The sequence below is a fragment of the Lissotriton vulgaris genome, chromosome 3_1 (assembly GCF_964263255.1).
Source record: "Lissotriton vulgaris chromosome 3_1, aLisVul1.2, whole genome shotgun sequence".
Classification (NCBI taxonomy): Eukaryota; Metazoa; Chordata; class Amphibia; order Caudata; family Salamandridae; genus Lissotriton; species Lissotriton vulgaris.
In genome coordinates, this window is record NC_141689.1 from 1,243,831,630 (window position 1) to 1,243,858,513 (window position 26,884).

The 26,884-nt window shown below is 46.9% G+C and overlaps 1 protein-coding gene across 1 annotated transcript in view; it reads left to right on the forward strand.

Annotated features, from left to right (window-relative positions):
- Positions 1-26,884, forward strand: part of LOC147727731 (sulfotransferase 6B1-like) — a 319,304-nt gene that overhangs the window by 93,894 nt on the left and 198,526 nt on the right. Inside the window, exon 3 of the mRNA XM_086961729.1 lies at positions 24,895-24,984. Coding sequence (XP_086817855.1) covers positions 24,895-24,984 — 90 coding nt within the window. The remainder of the gene's footprint in view (positions 1-24,894; positions 24,985-26,884) is intronic.

Consider the following 26,884-nt stretch of genomic DNA (forward strand, 5'->3'; position numbering starts at 1 on the left):
GCGCGAATATCTCCAAAAGTTGGTAATAGGAGATAGCGATGTTAGCGACTGTTTCCAGTCGCTAACATCTTGGCACGCCCACTTTGCATGTCATTAGTGATAAATATCACTGGCATGCAAAGTGGGGCCCAAGATGGTCGCTATATCCTACTAGCTGTCGCTAACTGGGGTTAGCGACAGCTAGGTAATAGGGAGATCATTTTATCTCCGCTTTCTTGGCTTTTAAAGCCAAAAAAGCGGAGATAAACCCCCTTGATAATATGCCCCTATGTGATTTGTAACACATATGGCATCAATGAAAAGTTGAAACAAAAATCCACGACATTTATATGCTGTGACCATTTGTATCCTCGTTTACTCATTAGGAAACAAACCTGTGCACAGCAGTAATTTAAACTCCAGTTGCTGCCTTCGAGGAGCTCATTTGAGAGCATTTCATTGCGTGCAGACACCTGTTGATAATTCTCTTCCTGCCCAGCGACCTGGGTTTCCCTCTTAACATGTTCGATGCACAGCTCCCCCAAAAGCGGTGTGATGACTGAGGAATCTGTAGGCGGTAGTGTTGATGAAAACGCGGTGCCTCACACTCAAATCTGTAACGTTAGCTATTATGAAAAAGGGGTTCTCTGCATGTACAACGCTTCTCTCCGAATTTAGTGCATCATTTGCAAATTTTTAAAAGTGCATGTCTCACACACAGCAAAATACCCCAAGTTTCAGAAAATGTCATATGTACCCTGAAGCTGAAGCCATGTGAATTAAATAAAGCTCGAGCCTCTCTGCACACACTAAACTCTAAAATCACAAGATTATTGGACCCAGAGGTTGTCCCTGGATCGGTGTGTTCTTTATTTCCTTAGAAGTCTGGCAAAGATACAATAGGAAGATGCACTTAAAAGAGAGCGTGGCTTTGGTCTGTCTTCAGCTACACTGGAATCTAGGGGGCATATTATCAAGGGGGTTTATCTCTGCTTTTTTGGCTATAAAAGCCAAGAAAGCGGAGATAAAATTATCTCCCTATTACCTGCCTGTCGCTAACACCAGTTAGCGACAGCTAGTAGGAGATAGCGACCATCTTGGGCCCCGCTTTGCATGTCAGTGATATTTATTACTAATGACATGCAAAGTGGGCGTGCCAAGATGTTAGCGACTGGAAACAGTCGCTAACATCGCTATCTCCTATTACCAACTTTTGGAGATATTCGTGCTAAGCGCAAATATCTCCAAAAGCTAACACCAGCCTCTGAGCAGTTCTTAGCCATGTTATCCAATGGTAGGTGGATAACATGGCTAAGAGCATTAGCTCGGTAATGCATGAATATCTCTGACTTTTCAGCAATATTCATGCATTTCGGTCGATATTTATCGCTTAGGAGATAAGCCTTGATAATAGCAAGGTTCCTAAGCGATAAAAATCGCCGCAGCTCAGCGATAAAAATATTGCCGCTAAACCAACATAGCGATAATTATCGCTAGTTGTTGGTAATATGCCCCTAGTTATGGTTTACCACCGCTTGCATGGACATCATGGTTATGCCATGTCATGTAGGATTACATTGTGCCATTTGTTGTTCCATATACTTTGAAGTACAGGGACTTAATTTGTTCTTTTTTAGACTACAGATGCAACTTGACGTGCTGTTTGTAATTGAGAGTGTGTTCATAGTTAGATTTACTTTGCTGATACAACGGTATTCTGAGTACTGATTCTTTTGACTTTCATTCTTTACAAAGTGATTGCTGTTTTGATTCTTTAGCCTATAATAAACATTCAGTGCTATTAACTAAAAACAAAAACAAAAAACAGCAGAATGATCTAGACGAATCTGTATAGAAGATTATTTGGTATGACTTTCCCGAAATAGAAAATTAGATTCAGAGAGTTGAGTGGTTTCAATGAAGTAGCATGGACAACAAAGCAGATTCTGCAGGGGATTGATGAGTTCCAATATTTTACAAGCTATGTAAACAGATACATTGGTCCGCACCTAGACAGATCAGTGGGATCTTTAGTAAAGGATGTTAGGTGGAAGATCTAAAGGAAGATGGACCCATCGCAGAGGAATGAGAAAGGGTAAGTAAGGAGACCCAGTAAGGTACAAAAAGAGAAAGATCGATTTTACTGACCAACATAGCTCGGCTACAATGGAGGTCCTGGTGTTCAGGATTGATGCCCCCACTCATGCCTGTTGGAAAGGTGCACTGGTCTACTTCCCCGGGGCCTATAAATACTTTCTCCCTGCAACTAGTTGAATTGTTGCCCCCACATCTCACCTCGGGAATTAACTTTTTGCTACTCTGTGATTTTAATGTCCATAGCGAATGTACAGATAATGCGGATGCCCAGACTCTTCTGACTGACATGTCCCTTTTAGGACTAGCTCTGCAGAATGAAGGCCCCACACACACAGCGGGCCATACATTGGATTAAATCTTTTCAAATTCCACAAAAATTAAATGTAATCCGCCCAGTGAGGTGAATTGGTCAGATCACTCCATCATCGAATTCCATATGCACAATCTGGCTATGCCCAAAAATCAGACACAGGCCACTTCTTATTCACAAAGACAGTGGCACAAGGTCTCAGCAGACAATTTTCAAAAAGTGTTCATAGCTGCTCAGTTCAATGCTGTTGATAGTACTGAGACAGCTCTTTCCAAATTTAACCTAGCTGTTAATAAGGTGATTGAGCAGATAGCCCCTATAAAAGTTGGTAGGAAGCGCCCTAGCCATCGCCAGGAAGTATGGTTCACAGACCATCTGTACATACAAAAACAAGCATGTAGGAAGCTAGAAAAAGTCTGGAGAACCTCACATACCAAACTGTATAGAACCCAATACTATCGTTCTTTGACCAACTACCATAAGAACATAAGATCAGCACGAAAAATGCACATATCATTACAATTGACACAAGCTGGAAACTCACCTAAAATGCCATACCAAATCTTACAATCTTTCACCAAACCTAAGGCATGTGAAAGTTTAGAGGCACCATCTCAAAAGATGTGTGATGAGATCTCCTATTTTTCCCACAAAATAGAGATGATATATGACAAAATCTTAATGACGGGAACATTGGTGAGCAATACAGTTTTCCCACACACCCCTAAACTAGCTAATTCTGTGCTGCTCGACAATTTCCCTGCCATTACTACAATTGAGGTTGAGACACTGATGTGCCGGATCAAATCAGGCTCTCCTTCTGATTTTATCTCAGCCAAAACCATCCCCCTGCTGGCCAAACAACTTGGCCCCATAGTGCAGTCCCTAGTCAACTTATCCCTCACTGAGGGCATTGTGCCGCATGAGTGGAAGGTTGCCCAGGTGAGACCCATTCAAAAAAATCCCAGCACTCCATGGTCAGAACTGTCCAACCTCCGCCCCATCTCACTCCTTCCATACCTGAGCAAACTGACTGAAAAACACGTTAAAATACACCTGTCGAACTTTATCCATTACTCCCGGACTCTACCCGTAAATCTTTAGTCCAGGCTTTAGTCATCAGTCGCCTGGACGTCTGTAACAGGCTCCTGATCTCAACTAATGACTCTCTGCTGAGCAGACTTCAAATAATCCAGAATACTGCAGCCAGACTGGTCCAAAATGCACCTCCTAGGTCACCATCACACCATCTACTAGTGAAGCTCCACTGGCTGCCCATCCGCCAACGGATTAGGTTCAAAGTCTGCTGCATTGTCCACAAAGCTCTACACGATCTGGGCCCATCCTACCTGGCAGACAAATTCATTTCCTACACTACCCTGCGTGCCCTGCGCTCCAGTAGTAAAATTCTTCTTGAAGTACCTATCATTAAGAGGACAAGACTGGGAGGGAATGCTCTCTCTTACCTCGGTCCTCGTCTATGGAACGAACTTCCTGACTCTCTTAGACTCTGTTCGGAACATACGACATTCAGGAAACTGCTAAAAACTCTCTTGTTTCTCATTTACTAACCATGTCAGTCCACAATCCTCCTTAGCATCCGCCAAAGCGCAGATATACTCCTTCGGGAGTCGATTCCAGCGCTATACAAACCCAAAAATAAATAAATACACTGGTGTATGAGAAGCAGATTCAGAAGAAGAGGAAGTGAATTCTGACTCAAAGGCAGGATGAAAAGAGTCTCAGTAGAGGGCACCCCATCCCCTGTCCAAAATAATCTGTTGGTTTGCTTTTCACCATAAAGAAGCATGGTTTACACATATGAGTGGCCAACACAGCTCATTTATATTTGTATTTAATTTATTTATAGAGCGCTAACAATCAACCTGAGTAGGATATCACGGCCCTGAGGTTGGATGCTGAGAGGTACGATAACCACACTGAGTAATGATTTATTCTGATTTAGGGAAGAGTAGTGTATTTAATTGTTTCCTAAAAGACAGAAGATCGCCTGTCAGTCTAAGACTGGGAGGTAGTTCATTCCACTTAGTAGCCGCCAGATGCGAGAAGGCCCGCTCTCCCATCCTGACAGTCTTCACCCAGGTGGTGGTAGCTCTTCCTAAAGTACTGGATCGAAGGTTCCTCAGTGGTCTGTGGAATTCAACTTTATTATGTAGAATGGTAGGGCCTGCGTTGTAGAGCACCTTGTGTGTGATACACAGTAATTTAAAATTGGCTCTTTGTCGCATCGGGAGCCAAAGAAGCTCTCGTATGCAGCTTTTAGCCGAATCAAATCTCTTTTTATTACAGACAGCCTTTGCCGCGGCATTTTGCACTATCTGCAGTTTAGAAAAGAGATAGTCTGCCATTCCGACAAACAGTGAGTTGCCATAGTCCAATCTGCTCATCAGCAATGACTGAACCAGGGTTTTCCTACATTCAGTCGGGATCCAGGGGAAGACTCGTCTGAGCATTTTCAATAATGCAAAACCTCTGCCGCAGACAATGGAGACATGTGATTTCATGGACAGAGCACTGTCCAATGCCACTCCCAGGTTTTTTGCTTTTGGGGTGGGATTCGGAGGCAACCCCAGGTTGCTTGGCCACCAGCTGTTATCCCAGAGCTGGGGATTTTTGCCAAACAAGAGGATTTCTGACTTGTCTGCATTTAATCTCAGACAATGCTCTTGCATCCAGTTGGCCAGTTCAGTCAGACAATTTATCAGTCGGGTTTTAGGATCATCCTTTTCATCAATGGTAACCATTAACTGGGTGTCGTCAGCATAAGAACACATTTCAACACCCCACCTTCTTCCAATGGCTGCCAATGAGGACACGAAAACATTAAACAAAGTTGGACTGAGTGAGGCCCCCTAGGCAACCCCATATTTAATGTTTTGTGGGGGAGAGATAAAATCACCCAAACACACTGATTGTGTTCGTTCCTCCAGAAAAGATTTTAGCCATCCCAATGCCTTGTCTCTTATACCTTTCCCTTCCAGGGCTTTCAGTAGTTGGTCGTGTGGAACGGTATCAAAAGCCGCCGATAAATCAAGGAGTATTAGGACAACTGTCTTGCCTTGATCTACCTGGTCCCTAATGTTATCCGTCACCGCCAGAAGTGTTGTTTCAGTACTGTTGTTCACCCTGAAACCCATCTGGGAATCGTCCAACAGTTCATTAGCTTCCAGATAGCTGGAAAGCCGTCTGTTGACCAATTTCTCCAGCACTTTTGAGAGGTAGGGCAACTGGGATATTGGCCGGTAGTTGGCCGGATTATTAACATCTAATCCTACCTTTTTTACTAGCGGAGTAACTAGGGCCTGCTTCCAAGATCTTGGGAATGTAGCAGAGCAAAGGAAAGATTCAGAACTTTCGTTACGGTGGGGCATTGCTCTATTATTCTATCCCAAGAAACAAATGAATTGCCCATCTCTAAACTCAGTGACTTACAATGAAAGGTCTTGCTTTTCACATTCATGGACTCATTCAACATGACTTTAGACATTTGAATATTGGTGGATAAATCCCTTTCTTCCATATAATGTGTGTGCAGGGGGACCACTAGCGAGTCAGGACAAAAACAGAGCTTTGCTAGTGGAAATGAGCACCAGGATCTGTCTGGCGCCTGCCCTTGGGAAAGAACTTTACTTGACTTCAAAGAAGTATCCAAATATTGAATGTAATTGATGAACTGGAAGAGCTACAGTAAACTTCCCTTTCTCATACTCCATTTGACACAAATGTTTCCATTGACTGCCCTGCAGTGGTATATCGAGCATGTTATAGTGTTGCCTTGTAAGCACATGAGAATGTTAAGAAGTGAGGATTCAGTACCTATAATGGCTAGCATCTTCCACAATTTATGAAACTTAATAATGTAAAAAACAAACATCTAGTCCATAAATGCTGCAAATGATGTGCCCAGTGTAACCGTCACAGACATCAAATATAACATAAAAAGGCTTTAATAAAGACTTCAAAGGCCTTCAAGAAAGTCAAACTCAGTATCCATTAAACGATCCATTTCCAGTACATTGATTAAATACCATACTTTTACTGGCAGTGCCAAAGAAGCAATCATAAAATGTTCCCGAACAATCATGCTGTCCTAGCGAAGCAAGATCTCCCTCGTGATGTGCTCACGGAGCTTCTCCACGACAAGAGATGTTTCCTACCCATCAGTGGAGGGAAAATCCCTCCTCATCTCAATCCACCACCTCTGTGCTCTTAACAACCCAGAATTTAGCAGGAGGCTGGATGATAGATACATTTAATAGCAGGGTTGATATCACATTAGATGCCATCCAGGTCTGAGAGCCCCAAGGTGGCACTTTTATATAAAACAGAATGAGCAAATCCTTGCTGGTTAGAGGGAGTACCTTTCCCAGTTTGCTTTAAGGCAGGAGGAGGAGCCCTACAACCACAGTAACCTTCTGGGGCCTGCAGCGATATTAAAGCGCCTCCTGAATACCGCAGCATGTGAGCAGCGTTTTGCTGGTCAGAGGGACTACCTGTCCTAGTTTGCTTCAGGGCAGGTGGAGAAGCCCTGCGGTCACCTGTCCTCGGGCCTGCAGCGCTATTAGAGCGCCTCCTGAGTCCTGCAGGGCACACCCGGGCTAAGGGAGAGCCCGTATTGGCTCGTCATCGACCGGAAGAGGCAGGGCTGGTCCACCCCTCTTGTCTCCTGCTTGCATAATGTGCCGCTGTTCTGCCCTGCTGTAATTACCCTGCACAAAGGTACTGTGTTTTTCCTACTGTTGGTTCTCCACTAAAGGCCATGCGTTACAGTTGATTCTTGGGATATGAGCAAGTGAAAAACTTTGCCAGTGGCCTCGGGGGACCCTGCAAGTACATACTCGCACCCTCATTGACAACTTCCTGGTTCCAGCGGTTAATGGTATCTCCAAGGACATTCAACTGGCTGAAAGAGGTCTTTCATTTGCAGCCAAAGATGTGATCCCTCTAGCAACATCGTCTTCTCCTCCACTCCTCTCCCCATTACGTCTTCTCCCCCACCCCTCTCCCCATTCCCTACATTAGCGGCTTTCCCTGGTGCTAACTGTGGGGATGAACATCATATTCAATATTTTATCTCTTCTCCTGGCAATGACGATAGGTAGGCCAGGGCGGGTGGAGAGCAAGCTCAATCCAGCAGTACTGTGGACACACCTTCCTCTGAACATGCTCCTGTTGTTAAACGCAGAAAGGGGCCCTTTAAATCAAAGGTGGGAATTCCTGAATCTCGTACTTCATGCGGGAATCAGCAGCCCAGGGACTTTAGCTGCATGGGCTCTGACAAAATAACTTGGGAACACATTAGAGTGCCACTGTCTGAGCAACTTAATTGTAAACTTTGTCCATTGTATGATTGCCTTAGAGTTATCTAGGAGACTTTGGGCAAAATTAGACTTGGTGGGGAGGGATGTCTACCAGGCGGACCTTAAGAAGGGCAGAGGACAAGTACTGAAACACTTGTCCAAGCATCCATAGCTGAGGAGGTACGTGAGATCAGCCCCAGCAAACCTGGAATTAGGCAACAAAATAAAGCCATGATTGATCCTGCTCTTACTGCTACCTCCCTGTGCTGGAAGACAATGTCTGTTCCAAACATAAAGGCACGAGGAAGGCCAATACTTCTCCTGCTGTGATTTGCAATTACACTAGTGAAGAAGCCCTTCCTGTGATTAACTTACCTCCTGCTTCCTGCCATTATGTGGCTATTTTAGCTAGTGTTCCTTGGCTGGCTCTTGGTGCTATTGAGTCTACCCTTCAAGTAAAAAACAAGGTGATACATTGGATTTATAGCAAAGTGGAGAGTGGTTGCCATCTTCATGAGGGAAGCATTTTTGTTTGGAGAATTGGGTGAATAGGGCCGCTTCCTAGTCAACCACAAAGGAATTGTATCATCATAAATGTTTGCAGGCCCTTGATAACAGGTGAAGTCAATCGACAAGTAAAATACAGATCTAATTCTGCCAGGGCTTATAAACGTTGTTCAGTTGGGTTAGTTTTTCAAACATTTAGCCTCAAGACCCAGGAGACTCAACCTAATACAACCACACAGCCGCTATTAACACATGGCTAAGCTGCTACATGGAAATAGGTTCCAGGTTTTATCTGGCTTGGATGACAATGATTGGCAGCTGATGGGGAAGTGTGACTTGGCTAAGGTTCATATTAGCAGGGGCTTTGTGTGACAATTTAGGACTCCCCCTAGTATCATCCCTATCCTAGTCACCTAGCGAGTATGAATAATATATGGCTAATCAAAGGAGCGCTGTATCTTTCCCCTATGGGTGACCAGTTCAGAGGCTTTAAAGCCTCTGGATCTAAGAGAGGTTATGCTCCACAATTTGGCCCATACTCACCCCCCATACTCACCCAAGTTTAGTTTAGATATTCAGATGGATGACTCTTCATGCCCTGATACCATCCATACTAACTGGGTTAGCATGAATACTCATGACTTATCTACCTACTCCCAAAATGACAATGTTGGCTCACCTGGGTTTTAGTGTACTGCAATGTTCCCTTAGTTCTTGAAGTCTTTAATAACACACCCATTGATTCCATAGGCATTTGGTCCCTGCCTGAGAGCCCCACTAAAAAGCATGATTTAACTTTGATCTCAGCGATTTCTTAGAATGTGGCTGGCTTCAAAGTCAAGATGATCAGCCACCATGGGGTGAATTTCTTGATAAGTATGACATATGCCTCTTCCAAGAAACCTGGTCATTAGAACCCCTATATAAAGTGGGGTACTTGTCTTTTCAATTCACTGCTAAGCCCGGGATGTTTTGAAGGCCTATGGGTGGTCTAACGATATGGGTGAAGTCCTCCCTAAATTGTAAGAGTCACCAATTAACAATTGACTGTCCTGACATACTAGGCATTGACGTAAGTAGGGAGAGGGAGCATATTGTGATTATCTTTAACATATATGCACATAGGGTTCAGGGTGGATGCGCTTCTGAGACAATTCAGTTGCTAGAGGCATACCTGACTAAGTTTCGCTCAAGTTCATATCTGATTCTTGCCGGGTACTTTAATAGTACGTTTGATCCCCTAGACACGGATAATATTAAAATCACGACCAAGGAGGAAGAATCTTGCGCTATTGCTCAGCTGGAGCTTCACCCAATCAAAGATGGACTCAAGCTACTCTTCAGTTGAAAGTGCTTTCTATTACATTGGGGGTCAGGGCTACCAATGGCTGTAATACATCCGACACAAGGGAGCATACACTTTTAATAACCATTTGTCCAAAAGCCGAATAGATTACATCCTCGTTGACCCAAGACTGTGGTCCAGAGTGAATGAAATGGTAGTACAGGAAAGAGTGGAGAGCAACCATAACCCTCTGTGTCTTACGTTGCTTGCTTTGTTTCATAAGTAGATAATTGCAGGGGTGAGGGAATCATATCGCCCGACGCCCGAACCAAGTAGATTGTTATAATGGGCAAGAAGATTTATTGTCTAATTAGTCCGTTGGGCAAGTAGACATTAAATAACTATAAAGAGGCAAGATGAGGCACTCTGGAGCTCACAGGCTTTGAGAGGCTGTAAACCCGTGACTGGGCTCTAGCCAGTGAATGGTTGGGGGGAGTCTTGAGCCAAAAGTCAGTGTTCTGCGTGAAAAGTGCGGGTTCCATACTGGTGCTGCCCACATGCTTAACACAGCTGCTGAAAATCCAAGGGTGTGCCAAGAGGTACGAAACACTTTTTCCGGTGCCTCTGCCACCGAGTGACTTGATCCCCTGTTCAGTGCTATCCGTCCAAGGCAGGCCCCTCTACTCGTCTTTGGTGCACTGTTGTGCACTTCCTGGAATCGGGAGCGGCAGGTTGCTGTCTCAGACACACTGTATGCCCCTCCCCCCCACACTGGTGTAACATTAGCCCCTACGGTGCGGGGGAGTGTCTGGCAATTGTGCACGGGCAGCATGTCTTTTAATTACTTTTCACTACGCCACCGGATCCCTCGGCAGGTGAGTCAGTTGGTTTATGCAGCGGTCACAGCCTTAAGTAAATGGTGTGAACTGTGATGCTGCATGTTATGGGCTGGGTTCAAGGAGCGTGGCGCAGGGTGAAACGAATGGTTAACATAATTTACAATACGCTTGGAAGGAGCCTCTCCAGCTTTGCTGGCCGATCAATGAGGCGCCTGTTGCAGTTTAACAATGGAATCAGTGCAGCGTTGATCACGAGAAAAACACGATGAAAGGAAGTTAGTCATAGAGAGATATTGACCTTAACTTTGTCTCTGCTGTCTCTGCTTTTATGGACGAGGTCGCATTCGGGCCAAGGAGAAAACTATCATACTTTAAACACCTGGCAGGATGTCAGAAAATTCCACCTTGCAAGATTATGCGTGCGCTGTAAATAGATTTCTTTTTTAATTGCATCTTTTTTCCTGGAGTTCTACTAATAACGTTACGTTTGAATAAAAGAACGGCCACATAATGCAGCAGACAGAAAGTATCTTTGTGATCCAGGCAATGCTGTGTGTGCAGCATATTGCACACTGTTCACTCTTGGCATTGAAACGTCGCAACCCAAACGAGGCTTCCTTTACCAATACCCTACCCCACAGTCTTGCCTTTTCCTTATTCCAATCCCCCCACCTCTTTGCTCCACGTCTTGCGCTTCATCAGTGCCCACACTTTACTTCCCAATCTTGCCTAATGTCCGTGTCAATTTTTAGAGGATTTAATCATGTCAGAAACTGGTTATTGTCCACGTTTTGGGCTCGTTACTGTTATCGTGTACCTTTTATTTGGTTGTATTTTTAGTCTCCTATACCGATTCTAAACAGCCCCCACCGTGCACAGCGCTCTGGCGGTTTGTGCTAAGTAATCAGAGCCACTGTAATAAAGCGGCACGAAAGGTCTAATTATGCGGCAAAAACAAGTCCATACCAGATCCATGGAAAAGTGACTCTTCCACCTGTGTGAATTTTTGTCTTAAGTCAAAATAACGGTTTGTTTTTCTATCTCTACCTAATTTGCCACTGGGTGTTTTTCCTACGTGCCCGTCTTTGAGCCTTCTTTATGCATGTTCCCATTTTGAAATATCTAAGCATCACCCCTTAGTGACCATTGGAAAGCTCAGCTTCTGAAAGAAGTAAACTGATTGCACAAGTTGCTGCAACGTTAAAACTGTATATTTCACACGGCTTCCTACAACACCCATGTCAACATCCAGCAACTGAATTGCACGATTTTCTTGAAGATAGCAGACACACCTGAGTGGACAGTGGGGAGCTGGGGACATTGGAAGGAGAGCGACAAGTGGCAGAGAACTCGGATTTTAAATAAAAGAGTGACTACTTTGTAAATATCAGTGAGAGAAACTTGCACATCTATTGCTGAGCTGCACCTCTGTTAGGGAAGCGTACTTTGCTGGTGCCATTACTATACCAGTAATTTGCACAAGAGAACCCTGTACTGCTACTGCCAGTACTGCACATACTTCTTGTGTGAGAGAAGAATGTGAAGATCTAGCAGTGAATGCACAATAATATAATTGCACCACACCTGCCCAGCAGTGTAAAAGGAGAGATTGAGTTAATTGGCCATTATTTCCTCTTGTGTATTTTTTAGTTGTGGATACTGCCTCAGTGAATCACAGCACCTCTGCTATGTAATGTCTGCTCCATGAACAGTTCATAAGCTCTGCCAAGAAGCGCAGTTCTTTCCATCCACACGTTGATCAGAGCACCACATGTGAGTATTTTTTAAACTAGAAATCTAAGAGTTGGCACTAGTATGGAGAATACCCTTCTGTCCTACAGGTTCATATTTTAACACACACAGTCTGTGCCAAAGACTCATCAAGAAATGTAGTCAAATACCAGTCTGCACTCTGCCTTTCGGTACTATTTTTCTACATTTAAAAATCTGACACATGCCAGTATGATAATTGGGTGCAGTGCACAATGATGCATCTACATGCATGCCGTACAACCAACCCGTACAACAGTTGCATTTAAGGGTGCATGACTGTGCACTGCATAATTGGACTTAAATTGGAAATATATATTGGACAGTATGTTGCACTGATTTCAGTGCAGGTTCTCTCCATGCAAACCTACATTAGTGAGTTATGAAGTAGGTAAGGCAAGCAAATATCTTCCCAGGACAAGTAGATTTCTGTGACATTTTGTCCCTTTGCCAAGTAGATTTTTGAAAAAATTTCACACCCCTGTAATTGACCATGTAATGCCATCTAGTACTCACAGTATCGTACATACATCTGATAGACGTCGCCTTAAATGGTGCTTGGTTATTGTGAAGCCAGAAATCTTGTCAAACATCAACAAAGATGTCCAGGCAATTTTGAGTACCATGTCGAGATTTCTGACATGGACAGCCTGTTGGAAAGTGATTTTGAGGTTTTTCCTTTGATGGCTTTGGTTGTGGGCCTGGCCCCCCTGAAAATCACTGCAGAATGGTCTACGGTTTCCACCCTCCGCACAAGCTCCCATAGAGAAATGGGAGTTTGCGACCACACCATGGGTGGTCGCCTTGTGATACTTTATATTTTTGGTTATTCTATAGTGGTTAACATATATTATTTGTTTAAGGGGAACTACTCTCTCTCTACTGTTGCACAGACTGGAATGTGAATAGTAAATGTTACCCCTCTGGAGTCCAAAACTTTCCCTACTGTTGCACCAACTTGAGTGTGAATAGTAAATGTGACCCCTGCAGTGTCCAATGCTTTCCCTACAGTTGCACAGATTTGACTGGGAATAGTACATTTTACCCTTCCTGAGTCCAACACTTTCCCTACAATTACACCAATTTGCGTGGGAATAGAAAATATTACCCCTCCGGTGTCCAGCGCTTTCCCTACTGTTGCACAAATAAAAGTGAGAATCCTAAATGTTACCCCTCCGGAGTCCAACGCTTTCCTTACTGTTGCACAAAGTGGAGTGGGAATAGTAAATGTTACACCTGTGGAGCCCAAAGCTTTCCCTACTGTTGCACTTACTGGAGGGGGAATAGTAAATGTTACCCCTCTGGTGTCCAACGCTTTCCCTACTGTTGCACAGATTGGTGTGTGAATATTAACTGTTACCCCTCCAGTGTCCAGCGCTTTCCCTACTGTTGAACAGACTTGAGTGGAAATAGTACATTTTACCCCTCCTGAGTCAAATGCTTTCTGTTAGACCTGGCACCTTGGCGTGAGTCTCCCTTCCACTTTTTGCTGATGTGCCTCCGATGTTTTGCTGGTTTTCCGATACTCAGGGCACTGCGCCACGGCTGACCCGTGCCGCAGTGCAAGTGCTCCCTACTGTAAATTGTACATGCGATTGGTATCCATGATTGGTTCATTGGATTTACTGTTAGTCCCTAGTAAAGCGCACTAGAGAGTGCCGGGGCTTGTGGATGCCAATGCTGCTGGTGGGCCTGCAGCGCTAGTTGCGCCACCCACCGAAGCAGCCGTAAAGATGTGTCTGGGAACTGCGACCGCAGAACCCGCGTGCGGTCTCGTACCGTCACGTTAGCTGGGCAAGTGCCCCCACTTGCCAGCACCGACCCTTCCCTTGACTACATATTAGTCACCCCTATGGTAGGCCTGCGGGCAGGGTGCGTTGTAGGTGTAAGGTAGGACAAGCCCTGATGTGCGTGGCATGTCCTAGTAGTGACTTACAACCAAGACCGTATTTCACTATTGAAGGCTACCTGCTCCATTAGGCCAGAATGAGCTGCGAGAATTATTACACCCTATAATCCCCGCAGGCTCAAGGAGCATGGTAGCGAGTCATGTTTAGTATGCCTGAACTCAGGATGATAAAATATTTCTTGTAGTCAAGTTTATTTTAGTATCCTGGGTTTGCAAATGCTACTTTTAGAAAGCTAGCATTTGCTTGCTTAACCATTTCAGCCCGCCTCTGCTGGTATGTGTATCTGACTGTCTGGGATGTGTGAGTGACAGGGCTGGAGGGATGACAGGTGGTGAATGCGCAGATTACACCTTAGTGGGAGGTAGGAGTGCCTCTTGACTCGAACTGTAGCTGTGCTCGGCCACCACAATGCTGGCTCCACCCTCCTGGGGAGCGGCGGATGACTCTGCCGACGCCTGGCCCAGGAAGGGCGAAGCCCCCATCAACAAGGTACTCTGGCCACCCCTGTCCGCACAATGCTGGCTCCACCTCCTGTGGGGCGTCTGATGCGCCTGCCCCTCACACTGAAAGCAGAAGCCGGAGTACACCCACCGGGGTACTCAAGGACTGAGAGTGGCTATGCAAAGGCCCCCCTGGCCTGCGAGAACAAAAGAATTGGCCTATAAAAGAAGGAGCCCTGCTCCTTGAAAATTAGATCCTGTTTGGGCCACAGAAGGACTCTGCCCTACGAGAAGGACCGTGAGAGACAAGGAAGGGTGCTGACTCTTGCCTGTGTCTGGTGCCTTGCTGCTGAAGGAGAGGAAGAAGAAAAGACTACGAGAAGACTTTTGCTTTACTTTGTGCCAAACTCTGCTAAAGAGATCTCCAAGGGCTTGCAACTGAACTTGCCCCCTGACCAGCGTCCCAGGACGAGTGGACGCTACCCCCTTGGAAGAAAGCGACTGCGGGTGCTGGCCATCGCCGCAGCACCGACGGAGGAATCTCCTCCAAGGCAACGACATCCACCTGACCACCGTGACCGGGGCCCAACGCAACAGCGAGAGCAAAGTAAGGACCAGCCGCCGCTGGCCCGAACACCGTGACCGCAACTGCACCGGGAGCCCGAGAGCAAAGCGAAGGAGGACCCGTCCGGTCCGAGCTCTCGAGGTGACTGCATAACGAGCAGCCACTCACCTGCAAAGACGGACAGTTGCCCTGTGAGAATCCGCAAGGTCGGTAGTCTGCCCGACAGCCCAGCTGTGAGTCCACAGCTGCACCGGCACTTGGCTGGGTACGTCCTGCACTTGGGGACCGTACTGCCACCTGCCACCGCCGCACAGCCGCCGCCTCCAGGGTCGGAGCGGACGACGAGGAGAGGACCCTGCCACCACAGAACACCGCTGCCCCGGATGACCAGTGACCTGCTCGACTGAAGAGCCGCAACGATCAGTGACCCCGGGAAGGCAACGCGACGTGGGACAGATCTCCACAAGAACTTTGGTTAACACCGGCCTCCACAAGAACTTTGGTTAACACCGGCCTACGGGCCCTCAGAAAACTGCTATAAGAACTGTGGTAACCTGAACTGAGTAATTTGCAACCGTTATCATAAAGTACGTTGACTGTATTCACAAACCTGCTTAAAATCTATATAAAGATATATATTTTTACAGAATACAGTCTGGTCTCGTTGTGTGGTGGGTTGGTTGTAAAGGTGTACTATTGCAAGTGTTTAACCCTATGTGCCCCAAAGATTAGCCTACGACTGCTTAAGCCACACTACCTAGAGGGTAAGCAGAGGTTGTCTGGAAGGTAACCCTCAGCCCTGACGAGGAAGAGAGAGTCCCTGCTTGTCGCTAGTGTTGCACTGCGCCAACTAGAGCCTCCCCCTTCCTACATTGGACGCAGCGGTGAGGATTTCGAATTTACACTTGCGATATCTATACCTGAGCTTCTGACCACTACACAAGGATTACGGTCCAGTTACTTAGCCACAGACTTTGCTTTTGAATTTTGCCAAAAAAAAGATTCCGAGTATGAAAGCCATGCCGGGCACGAAGAGCCTGGATGGAGCGGAGTCCACGACCTCCGAGGTGTTGGAGGTGGAGTGGGACCCCGCAAAACTGGATAAATATTCCAGGGATGAACTGAAGTTCTTTTGCAAGAAACTCAAGGTTCCGCACGCTGGTTGCAAAAACAGGACGCAGCTCTCCAAGGCCCTGAAAGCCTGGGTAGAGTCCAGAAAGACCCCGGAGGATCAAGACGCCCTCGCCGAGCAGAATGCAACGGAGGAGCAGAATGCACTTGGGGATCTGATTGACCTCGAAAGGCAAGACAGCGTGCACAGCTTTGGTAAAGGCCTGTCGCCAGAGGAGCTGGCGGACAGGAAGGAAACGAGGAATCACGAAAGAAAGCTGGCAGAATTGAAAATCCAACTGGAGCTTGAAACGAAAAGAATGGCGCTGGAAGAGCGAAAGCACCAAATGGATTATGAAGTAAAAATGAGGGAGATAAGTCTCAAGGAGAGAGACTTGGATCGTCCTCCCTCTGGTGGCAGCACATCGCCAGTGCAGGTAGAGTCAAGAGTGCACATCCCGAAGGACGTAGTTAAAGAGTTCTTTAAGGGGGATGACATAGGACAGTGGTTTAGGGCATACGAGGTAGCCATGTCCTCCCACCGGGTCCCTGACAAGGATTGGGGAGCGGGGTTGTGGGGAAGGTTCCTTAGCGAAGGGAGAGATACCTTGCTAGATTTGCCCGTTGAGAATCAGAGATCCTATGCCCACATGAAAGAAGCTTTAATGAACAGGTACGGGCTTACCCCTGAAATGTATAGACAAAAGTTTAGGGGATGTACTAAGCGGCCTGGGAATACGTATGTGGAGTATGTGACTTACTTTTGCAGAGCACTGGATGGTTGGGTGAAGGGTAGCAAAGTTAATGATTTTCAAGGTCTCTTTGATTTAATTGCATGGGAGCACTTGTCTGATCACTGTTTTCCTGAGTTACGCCAACACCTGATCGATAGCAAGCTGTCCAACCCGAGGAAGCTTGCTGAGGAGGCGGACCGCTGGCTCAGCACCAGGGTCCACAAGGGTCCCGTGGGAGACTCCGCCAAGAGTGGGCAGGGTCCCCAGCAGAAGAGTGGGGGGGACAAGGGGGGAAAACAGAAAGGGTTCCAAAAAGGCCCCCAAAGTAGTTCCCAGGGGAGCCCGCAGCAGGGTTCTCAGCCTCCCCCACCCCCGAAGCAGAATGGAGCCCCGACAGGTAAACCTGTTCCAAAGGGGCCCTTCAATTGTTTCAAATGTGGCGAGCCTGGGCACATATCCAGTGACCCCAAGTGTCGCCTGTTTGGAAAACCCGCACCCACTGGTGCTCCGCCCCGACAAGTGACTAGCGTTCACCTGGGAGAAGAAATGATGGTCCCGGGGGGTGGATATCCCGTTCACATGACCCTATTCTCGCTAGGAGACAGTGAGATGATCCCTACGAACTACCTGCCCTCTAACACTAAGAAATATGGGCAGGTGGTGATCATCAATGGCAAGGAAGCTGAGGCTCTTAGAGACACAGGAGCCAGTGTGACTGCAGTGAGGCAGCACCTGGTGTCTCAAGAGCAGGTTGTACCCCATGCCTACTGTAGGGTTATCAACGCTGATAATTCAGAGAGTCAGTGTCCGATGGCTCAAGTTCCCTTCGAGTGGGGGGGGGTCTCTGGTACTCTGCAGGTCTATGTAAGGAAAACCATGCCTGTTGACTGTTTGCTAGGGAATGACTTGGAGCACTCCCCTTGGGAAAAGGTGGAGAAGACGACTCACCTGCGGATGGTGGGTCTGCCTGACTGGGCGTGCGTGACCACCCGGTCGATGGCAGCCAGTAGGGGTGATCAAGAGGTCCTGGGGCCTGAAGGAGAGGCCCAGGAACCGGCCTTAGGGAGAAGGCGCAGGGGGCGCGGGAAACCGGCTCCTGAGGTTCCCACGGTCCAGGAGGAAGCAGACCTTGAGGGGGATGCCCTGGAGCCTACAGGGGAACAGATCGCCGAACTGGGGGACCTGCCTGAGCTGACCCATTGGCAGCAAGAAGGAGGACCCTCCAGGGAGGAATTCTGCAAGGAGCAGAAAGAATACCCTTCTCTCGTGGGTATGCGGCAGCAGGCTGCAGACCAGGCCAATGGTGTTCAGGCCAAAACACATTACGTGTACTGGGAGAACGACCTCCTGTATTCAGAGCCTAAGACTGCTGAACCTGGGTCAGCCCGTGTGCTGGTGGTACCCCAGAAGTTCAGAGCCTTCCTACTGGGTCTGGCTCACGATGTGCCTTTAGCAGGACATTTGGGGATGGACAAGACCTATGACAGGCTTGTCACCCACTTTTACTGGCCCCAAATGCATAAGAGTTCAGACGCTCATTGCAGAACCTGTCCGACTTGCCAGGCAAGTGGGAAGACCGGAGGGAAGAACAAGGCTCCCCTCCAACCCTTCCCTGTGGTCGGTACGCCATTCCAGCAAGTGGGTATTGACATCGTTGGGCCTCTGGACCCCAAGACAGCCATGGGCAACAGGTTCATCCTGGTCTTGGTGGACCATGCCACCCGGTACCCTGAAGCCATCCCTCTGAGGACAGTGACGGCCCCCGTGGTGGGACGTGCACTGATGGGAATTTTCTCATGAGTGGGATTCCCTCTAGAGGTGGTGAGCGACAGGGGTACCAATTTCATATCGAAGTATATGAAGTCCCTTTGGCAAGAGTGTGGCGTAACGTATAAGTTCACCACGCCTTACCATCCCCAAGGTAACGGGTTGGTTGAGAGATTCAACCGAACCCTAAAAGGCATGATCATGGGCCTGGAAGGTCCGATGAGGCGTAAGTGGGACGTCCTCTTGCCATGCCTACTCTTTGCATATCGCGAGGTGCCACAGAAGTCCCTAGGGTTCAGCCCCTTTGAGCTACTGTACGGCCACCCCGTGAGAGGACCACTGAGTTTGGTAAAGGAAGGCTGGGAGCAATCTCCCAGGAAACCTCCCCAGAATGTATATAGCTACATGCTGGCCTTCAGAAACAGAACCAGACGCTTCAGACAACTTGCCGAGGCAAATCTGGAAGTGAGCCAGGAAGAAATGAAGCGGTGGTACGATCAGAATGCCACTCTGGTCGAGCTTCAACCTGGACAAGAGGTGTATGTCCTGGCCCCAGTGGAGCCCTGTGTCCTTCAAGATAAGTGGACAGGCCCATTTGAGGTTGTGGAGCGCAAGAGCCCCGTGACATACTTGGTAGACATGAAGACGCCCAGGAACCCTTTGCGGGTCCTACATGTCAACCGCCTCAAGCCCCACTTGCGAAGGTCCGAAGTGGGCATGTTGTTGGCAACCGATGACGGAATGGAGGAGGAGTCGGAGCCTCTTCCTGACCTCTTGGTGGCCTGTGAGAAAGATGGGTCAGTGGATGGAGTTAACCTCTCACCCACCCTGACCGCCGAACAACAGGAGGACTGCCGCCAGTTGCTGGGGCAGTTTCCAGACCTGTTTTCCCTGGTTCCGAGTGTCACAGATTGGTGCGTCCATGATGTGGACACTGGAGACAGCTTACCTGTGAAGCATAAGGCTTACAGGGTGACTGACAGGGTCCGGGCCTGCATCAAGGAGGAGGTCTCCAAGATGCTTGCCCTCGGGGTGGTTGAGTCTTCCAGCAGTCCTTGGTCCAGCCCCGTGGTCTTGGTCCCGAAGGCTGCTGCGCCGGGAGCCACACCCGAACTCCGGTTCTGTGTGGACTACAGAGGACTCAATTCAGTCACGAAGACTGACGCGCACCCCATCCCCAGAGCTGATGAGCTCATTGATCGGCTGGGGGCTGCTAGGTTCCTTAGTACGTTTGATTTAACGTCTGGGTACTGGCAGATCGCCTTGACCGATGGGGCAAAGGAGAGGTTGGCATTCTCTACACCAGATGGGCATTTCCAGTTCCGGGTTATGCCATTTGGAATGAAGAATGCCCCTGCCACCTTCCAGAGATTGGTCAACCAGGTGTTGGCTGGACTGGACGAGTTCAGTGCCGCCTACCTGGATGACATCGCGGTGTTCAGTGGCACCTGGCCAGAACACCTGCGACACCTCTGGGAAGTGTTGATGGCCCTGCGCAGAGCAGGCCTCACAATCAAGGCAAGCAAGTGCCAGATTGGGCAGGGTTCAGTGGTGTACTTGGGACACCAAGTTGGGAGTGTCAAGGTAGCACCCTTGCAGCCCAAAATCGAGACCATCCTGGCTTGGGAACCCCCCAAGACCCAGACTGCAGTGAGAGCCTTCCTGGGGCTCACTGGGTATTACAGGAGGTTTGTCAAGGGCTATGGCACGATCGTGACCCCCTTGACAGAGCTGACTTCGAAGAAGCAGCCCAGGAATGTGATTTGGACTGACACCTGTCAGAAGGCTTTTGACACCCTGAAGACTGCCATGTGCACGGCGCCCGTGCTCCTGGCTCCTGATTTCTCCAAGGAATTCATAGTGCAAACAGACGCTTCAGAGCATGGTGTAGGGGCTGTTCTTTCACAGATGACTGAGGAGGGCTTTGACCAACCCGTAGCCTTCATAAGTAGGAGGTTACTTCTACGGGAAAGTAGGTGGAGTGCAATAGAGCGTGAAGCATTTGCTGTGGTCTGGGCGCTGAAGAAGCTAAGACCCTACTTGTTTGGGTCTCACTTCCGGGTTCAGACGGACCACAGGCCCCTCAGATGGTTGATGCAAATGAGGGGTGAGAACCCGAAACTGTTGAGGTGGTCCATTTCTCTACAGAGTATGGACTTTACGGTGGAACACCGCCCTGGCACCGATCACGCCAACGCTGACGGTCTGTCCAGATTTTTCTGCCTTAGTGATGTGGAACTCCCTGGGGAAGGGTAGTTCCCCCCACATTTCAGCTGGAGGGGACACATGTTAGACCTGGCACCTTGGCGTGAGTCTCCCTTCCACTTTTTGCTGATGTGCCTCCGATGTTTTGCTGGTTTTCCGATACTCAGGGCACTGCGCCACGGATGACCCGTGCCGCAGTGCAAGTGCTCCCTACTGTAAATTGTACATGCGATTGGTATCCATGATTGGTTCATTGGATTTACTGTTAGTCCCTAGTAAAGCGCACTAGAGAGTGCCGGGGCTTGTGGATGCCAATGCTGCTGGTGGGCCTGCAGCGCTGGTTGCGCCACCCACCGAAGCAGCCGTAAAGATGTGTCTGGGAACTGCGACCGCAGAACCCGCGTGCGGTCTCGTACCGTCACGTTAGCTGGGCAAGTGCCCCCACTTGCCAGCACCGACCCTTCCCTTGACTACATATTAGTCACCCCTATGGTAGGCCTGCGGGCAGGGTGCGTTGTAGGTGTAAGGTAGGACAAGCCCTGATGTGCGTGGCATGTCCTAGTAGTGACTTACAACCAAGACCGTATTTCACTATTGAAGGCTACCTGCTCCATTAGGCCAGACTGAGCTGCGAGAATTATTACACCCTATAATCCCCGCAGGCTCAAGGAGCATGGTAGCGAGTCATGTTTAGTATGCCTGAACTCAGGATGATAAAATATTTCTTGTAGTCAAGTTTATTTTAGTATCCTGGGTTTGCAAATGCTACTTTTAGAAAGCTAGCATTTGCTTGCTTAACCATTTCAGCCCGCCTCTGCTGGTATGTGTATCTGACTGTCTGGGATGTGTGAGTGACAGGGCTGGAGGGATGACAGGTGGTGAATGCGCAGATTACACCTTAGTGGGATGTAGGAGTGCCTCTTGACTCGAACTGTAGCTGTGCTCGGCCACCACAATGCTGGCTCCACCCTCCTGGGGAGCGGCGGATGACTCTGCCGACGCCTGGCCCAGGAAGGGCGAAGCCCCCATCAACAAGGTACTCTGGCCACCCCTGTCCGCACAATGCTGGCTCCACCTCCTGTGGGGCGTCTGATGCGCCTGCCCCTCACACTGAAAGCAGAAGCCGGAGTACACCCACCGGGGTACTCAAGGACTGAGAGTGGCTATGCAAAGGCCCCCCTGGCCTGCGAGAACAAAAGAATTGGCCTATAAAAGAAGGAGCCCTGCTCCTTGAAAATTAGATCCTGTTTGGGCCACAGAAGGACTCTGCCCTACGAGAAGGACCGTGAGAGACAAGGAAGGGTGCTGACTCTTGCCTGTGTCTGGTGCCTTGCTGCTGAAGGAGAGGAAGAAGAAAAGACTACGAGAAGACTTTTGCTTTACTTTGTGCCAAACTCTGCTAAAGAGATCTCCAAGGGCTTGCAACTGAACTTGCCCCCTGACCAGCGTCCCAGGACGAGTGGACGCTACCCCCTTGGAAGAAAGCGACTGCGGGTGCTGGCCATCGCCGCAGCACCGACGGAGGAATCTCCTCCAAGGCAACGACATCCACCTGACCACCGTGACCGGGGCCCAACGCAACAGCGAGAGCAAAGTAAGGACCAGCCGCCGCTGGCCCGAACACCGTGACCGCAACTGCACCGGGAGCCCGAGAGCAAAGCGAAGGAGGACCCGTCCGGTCCGAGCTCTCAAGGTGACTGCATAACGAGCAGCCACTCACCTGCAAAGACGGACAGTTGCCCTGTGAGAATCCGCAAGGTCGGTAGTCTGCCCGACAGCCCAGCTGTGAGTCCACAGCTGCACCGGCACTTGGCTGGGTACGTCCTGCACTTGCGGACAGTACTGCCACCTGCCACCGCCGCACAGCCGCCGCCTCCAGGGTCGGAGCGGACGACGAGGAGAGGACCCTGCCACCACAGAACACCGCTGCCCCGGATGACCAGTGACCTGCTCGGCTGAAGAGCCGCAACGATCAGTGACCCCGGGAAGGCAACGCGACGTGGGACATATCCCCTGGACGCCGCCGGCTCCACAAGAACTTTGGTTAACACCGGCCTACGGGCCCTCAGAGAACTGCTATAAGAACTGTGGTAACCTGAACTGAGTAATTTGCAACCGTTATCATAAAGTACGTTGACTGTATTCACAAACCTGCTTAAAATCTATATAAAGATATATATTTCTCGTTGTGTGGTGGGTTGGTTGTAAAGGTGTACTATTGCAAGTGTTTAACCCTATGTGCCCCAAAGATTAGCCTACGACTGCTTAAGCCACACTACCTAGAGGGTAAGCAGAGGTTGTCTGGAAGGTAACCCTCAGCCCTGACGAGGAAGAGAGAGTCCCTGCTTGTCGCTAGTGTTGCACTGCGCCAACTAGAGCCTCCCCCTTCCTACACTTTCCTTAATGTTGACAGATTGGAGTGGGAATAGTAAATGTTACTCCTCCTAAGTCCAACGCACTTCGTACTGTTGCACCTACTGCGAGTGGTAATAGGCACTGACTGGAGTGGAAATAATTAATTTTACTACTCAGGTGTCCAACGCTTTCCCAACTGTTGCACTGACTGGAGTTGGAATAGTAAATCGTACCCCTCCTGAGCCCCAGGCTTTCTCTACTGTTGTATGGTTTGGAATGGGAATAGTTTATATGTTTTCTTAGAGTTTAATAGTTCTGTTAAAATTGTTTTTATATATATTCTTATTATGTGCATATGATTTTAGAGTTTGTATGTATATACATTTATGTAATTTTTAAGATAGTTTCAGTCAAACATATTTTTGTTTATTATTTGCTTTTTATGTATAATTAAATTGGCAATACTTTTAAAAAATGTAGTTTATTTGTTACATTTTTCATTTTTTGTATATGAATGTAAATATATATATATTTATACTTGTTATATTATTACATTTAAAGAAAATTATAATATAAATTAAAAATATTTTTTTTAATAGTTTTATGTGTATATATAAACACACACATATATATGTGTTTGTTTAAATTAGTATATTTTTATACATATTTTTAAATATTAGCTAAACATATTTAATTTACATTATATTAATAGTAATTGTTAAAATATTTAAGATGTACTACTTTTTAATTTATATATATTTAAAAAAACAATATGTTTGTCTATATTTTTTCGATATTAGTGTAAAACGATATTTTTTGGGGGGTATTTTGTGCGTACCTGTATATGTATAGGAAAACAATATTTTTGTGCTCGATATTTTGACACAATATTTGTTGCACGATATTTCTGGTTTCGATATTGTGTCAGGGAACCCTGTAAATCAATAACTTTTAATAAACCTTTATGGTTTGATACTTTTAAGATTTTCTGTCCTTTTTGTGGAGCCTAATGCACTTCATGTAATATTGAACGTATGTATTTGTTGACCAGGCTCAGATGTGCAACTTGATGCATCAGATAGTGCTTTATGGTCCCCAAAATTAGCACATGGAAAAGCGCTGACAGTACCACACGTGATGTAAGCCAAAAAACTGAAAAGCAATAATAGGGGATGAATGGTTATCTTTCCAACATGTTCGAACACAAGATATAAGGTCTGCAAATCTTAATCACCATTCCATCCTGAAGTCATCCTGTGCCCTAATTATGTTTAGGCGCTTCAATGGACTGCACCTGTCCCCATCAAACTTAAAAGCCAAACCCTCCTTCCCCACATTAAGGATCGAGAGCCCCACCTCAGTCTCAAGGGCCAATGTGACTGACCCTTCCATCTACCCATCTAATTCTCCACCCCCCACCTTTAGACTTTATTTAGCTGTATATGATTTAATATGTATAGAATGTCTGTAATGTTATATCTATTGTATCATCTACCATCCTCACCACCAATCTATCTAATCATTATTCTGCCCAAACTCAAAAGTAGAGCTGCAATACTATGTACAGCATTTCAGGCAGAAATGTGTTTCAATATTTACCAACAGCTTCAAAAGAATGGACATTTGATCATGTCAAGTTTATTTAATATAAATTGGAAACGTAAAAATCAAAACACCATTTATCTTTTCTTTTCGTGCAGAGGTTAGCCAAGCTTCCGTCTCCAAGAGTGTTTATAACACATCTTCACAATGATAACCTACCAGAGACAGTGTTTGCAAACAAGATAAAGGTGAGAGTACTTGTCAAATTATTTGGCAATACTACCTGAATCATAAATGTTTTGTGTGCCCTCTCTTTCTAAAATAGGTATTGGCAAACCCAATAGGTTTCACTCTTGCACTGCCCAGAGCCATAAAAATGCATGCTGCAGTGCAAAACAGTTGAACATGGATTTTTGTGTATACAATGCATGGATAAGATATTGTTATGTTTGCGGGTTAGGCCTATATTGCAATACTGCACATTGTCTTACATTTTCCTCTTTCTACACAATAACATTTTACCGTGACCTTTTGCACATATTTGCGTGCGTGACAATGTTGGATTTGTTTCTCTGAATCTGCTTTGCTTACACATCTGGCTTCACACAACATTATCATGATGCCTTGAACACTGAGTGCAAAGCCTTCATGCACACTGTACAAATGTTGTTCCATCTTCATCCATGGTGCGACAGGGCTTTCTGCAAACCCATAACAATGTTAATTTATATATACATGTCAGGGAGGTTTTTTATTGTAAATAAATAAGCACAGTTGGGAGTTAGCCAGGGGAGATATTTCTGCTGACAATGTGGGGTCCCTGCATGCTGAGGAATCGCCAAGCAGCTGTCTAACATCTCTGTGAGGGGTGTCCAGTTTGTGACCAAGACGGAGTCCTACATTATGTACTGCCAGGTAATGGGTTGGATCATCCTGTCGGGGGATCCTTGGCTCGAGATCCATACATCTATACCTACACTAGACACACATTGAATAGGGATCGCATAATAGGAGTACGCCTGATTACTACCTTTGTTTTATATGCCTGCATATATACAGTGTTTTAGCACCATGGTGGAACTATACCTGCTATTTACTATTTTGGTGCTTTAATCACTTTCGTATGCTTCGGTCTACTGATTATTGCAGCACCTGTATTCTATACAAGAATAACATTGGTCAATACATATACTGAAAACAACCCATTCTGTATTCTTTGTATACTTCTCCAAGAACTAGAGGGCAAGAGTGACTGAGCGAAAGGGTTGTAGATCTGTTACCAAGATCCCAGAGGGGTCAGGGTTGTCATGTTCTGTGGTTGCCGGAAACCATTCGCTCCCTGCTTAGGTTAGGGATGCTTATGGTGGCACTGTGAGCTGGGTGGTCTCCAGGTCAACATATACTGTGGGGTTGCATGGAGTCAGTCCAGGCCCCTCACCCAAAGTGTATGTTGTCCACAAACACGCAGGTCCTACTGACTTAGTGGGAACTACATGACAATATAGAATGAAATATCTCACAACAGAGTGTTCTTGTGAGATGTAAAACAGACTGATACATTGTGAGGAAGTGTAATGATACACCCAAACAGCAAATAGACAGAAGGTAAAACTAAAATGCTCCTGTAGGCACATGCAAGAAGTGATTTACAATGTCTCAAGCCAATGGTTGAAGATTTCTGAGCCAGTGGGGGAAGTAGCCTACCCAAAGGTCTCAAGAGTATGTATGGAATACAATATGTGTGCCATAAATATTCTGTAGGTAACTATAAATTGTAGGAGTTGTGGTGAAGGGCAAATTAATATGTTTTTGAGCTTAGGTGCAGTCTTTGATGAAATAAATATAGCATTTAACATCATTTCAATCAAGAAGTGATTTTTATAATCCATAGTTTTAAAAGGGTGACCAATAGTGTCTTTGCCTGTTCTGGTGAGTTGTGTTTGAAACTATATTCACTTATGTAATCAAAAATATTAGGGGTATACCCAAATAACCCTCCCACACCTGGGTAAAGGACACAAAACTGCAAAGTACAGAAGATGGTAGGGAGGGATCGATCGCACAATCCTTTGGAAATAAGGGACTACCAATTCCCTTATACTAGGAACAAAAGTCTAAGCATTAGTTTTTTTATTTATACACAATGAT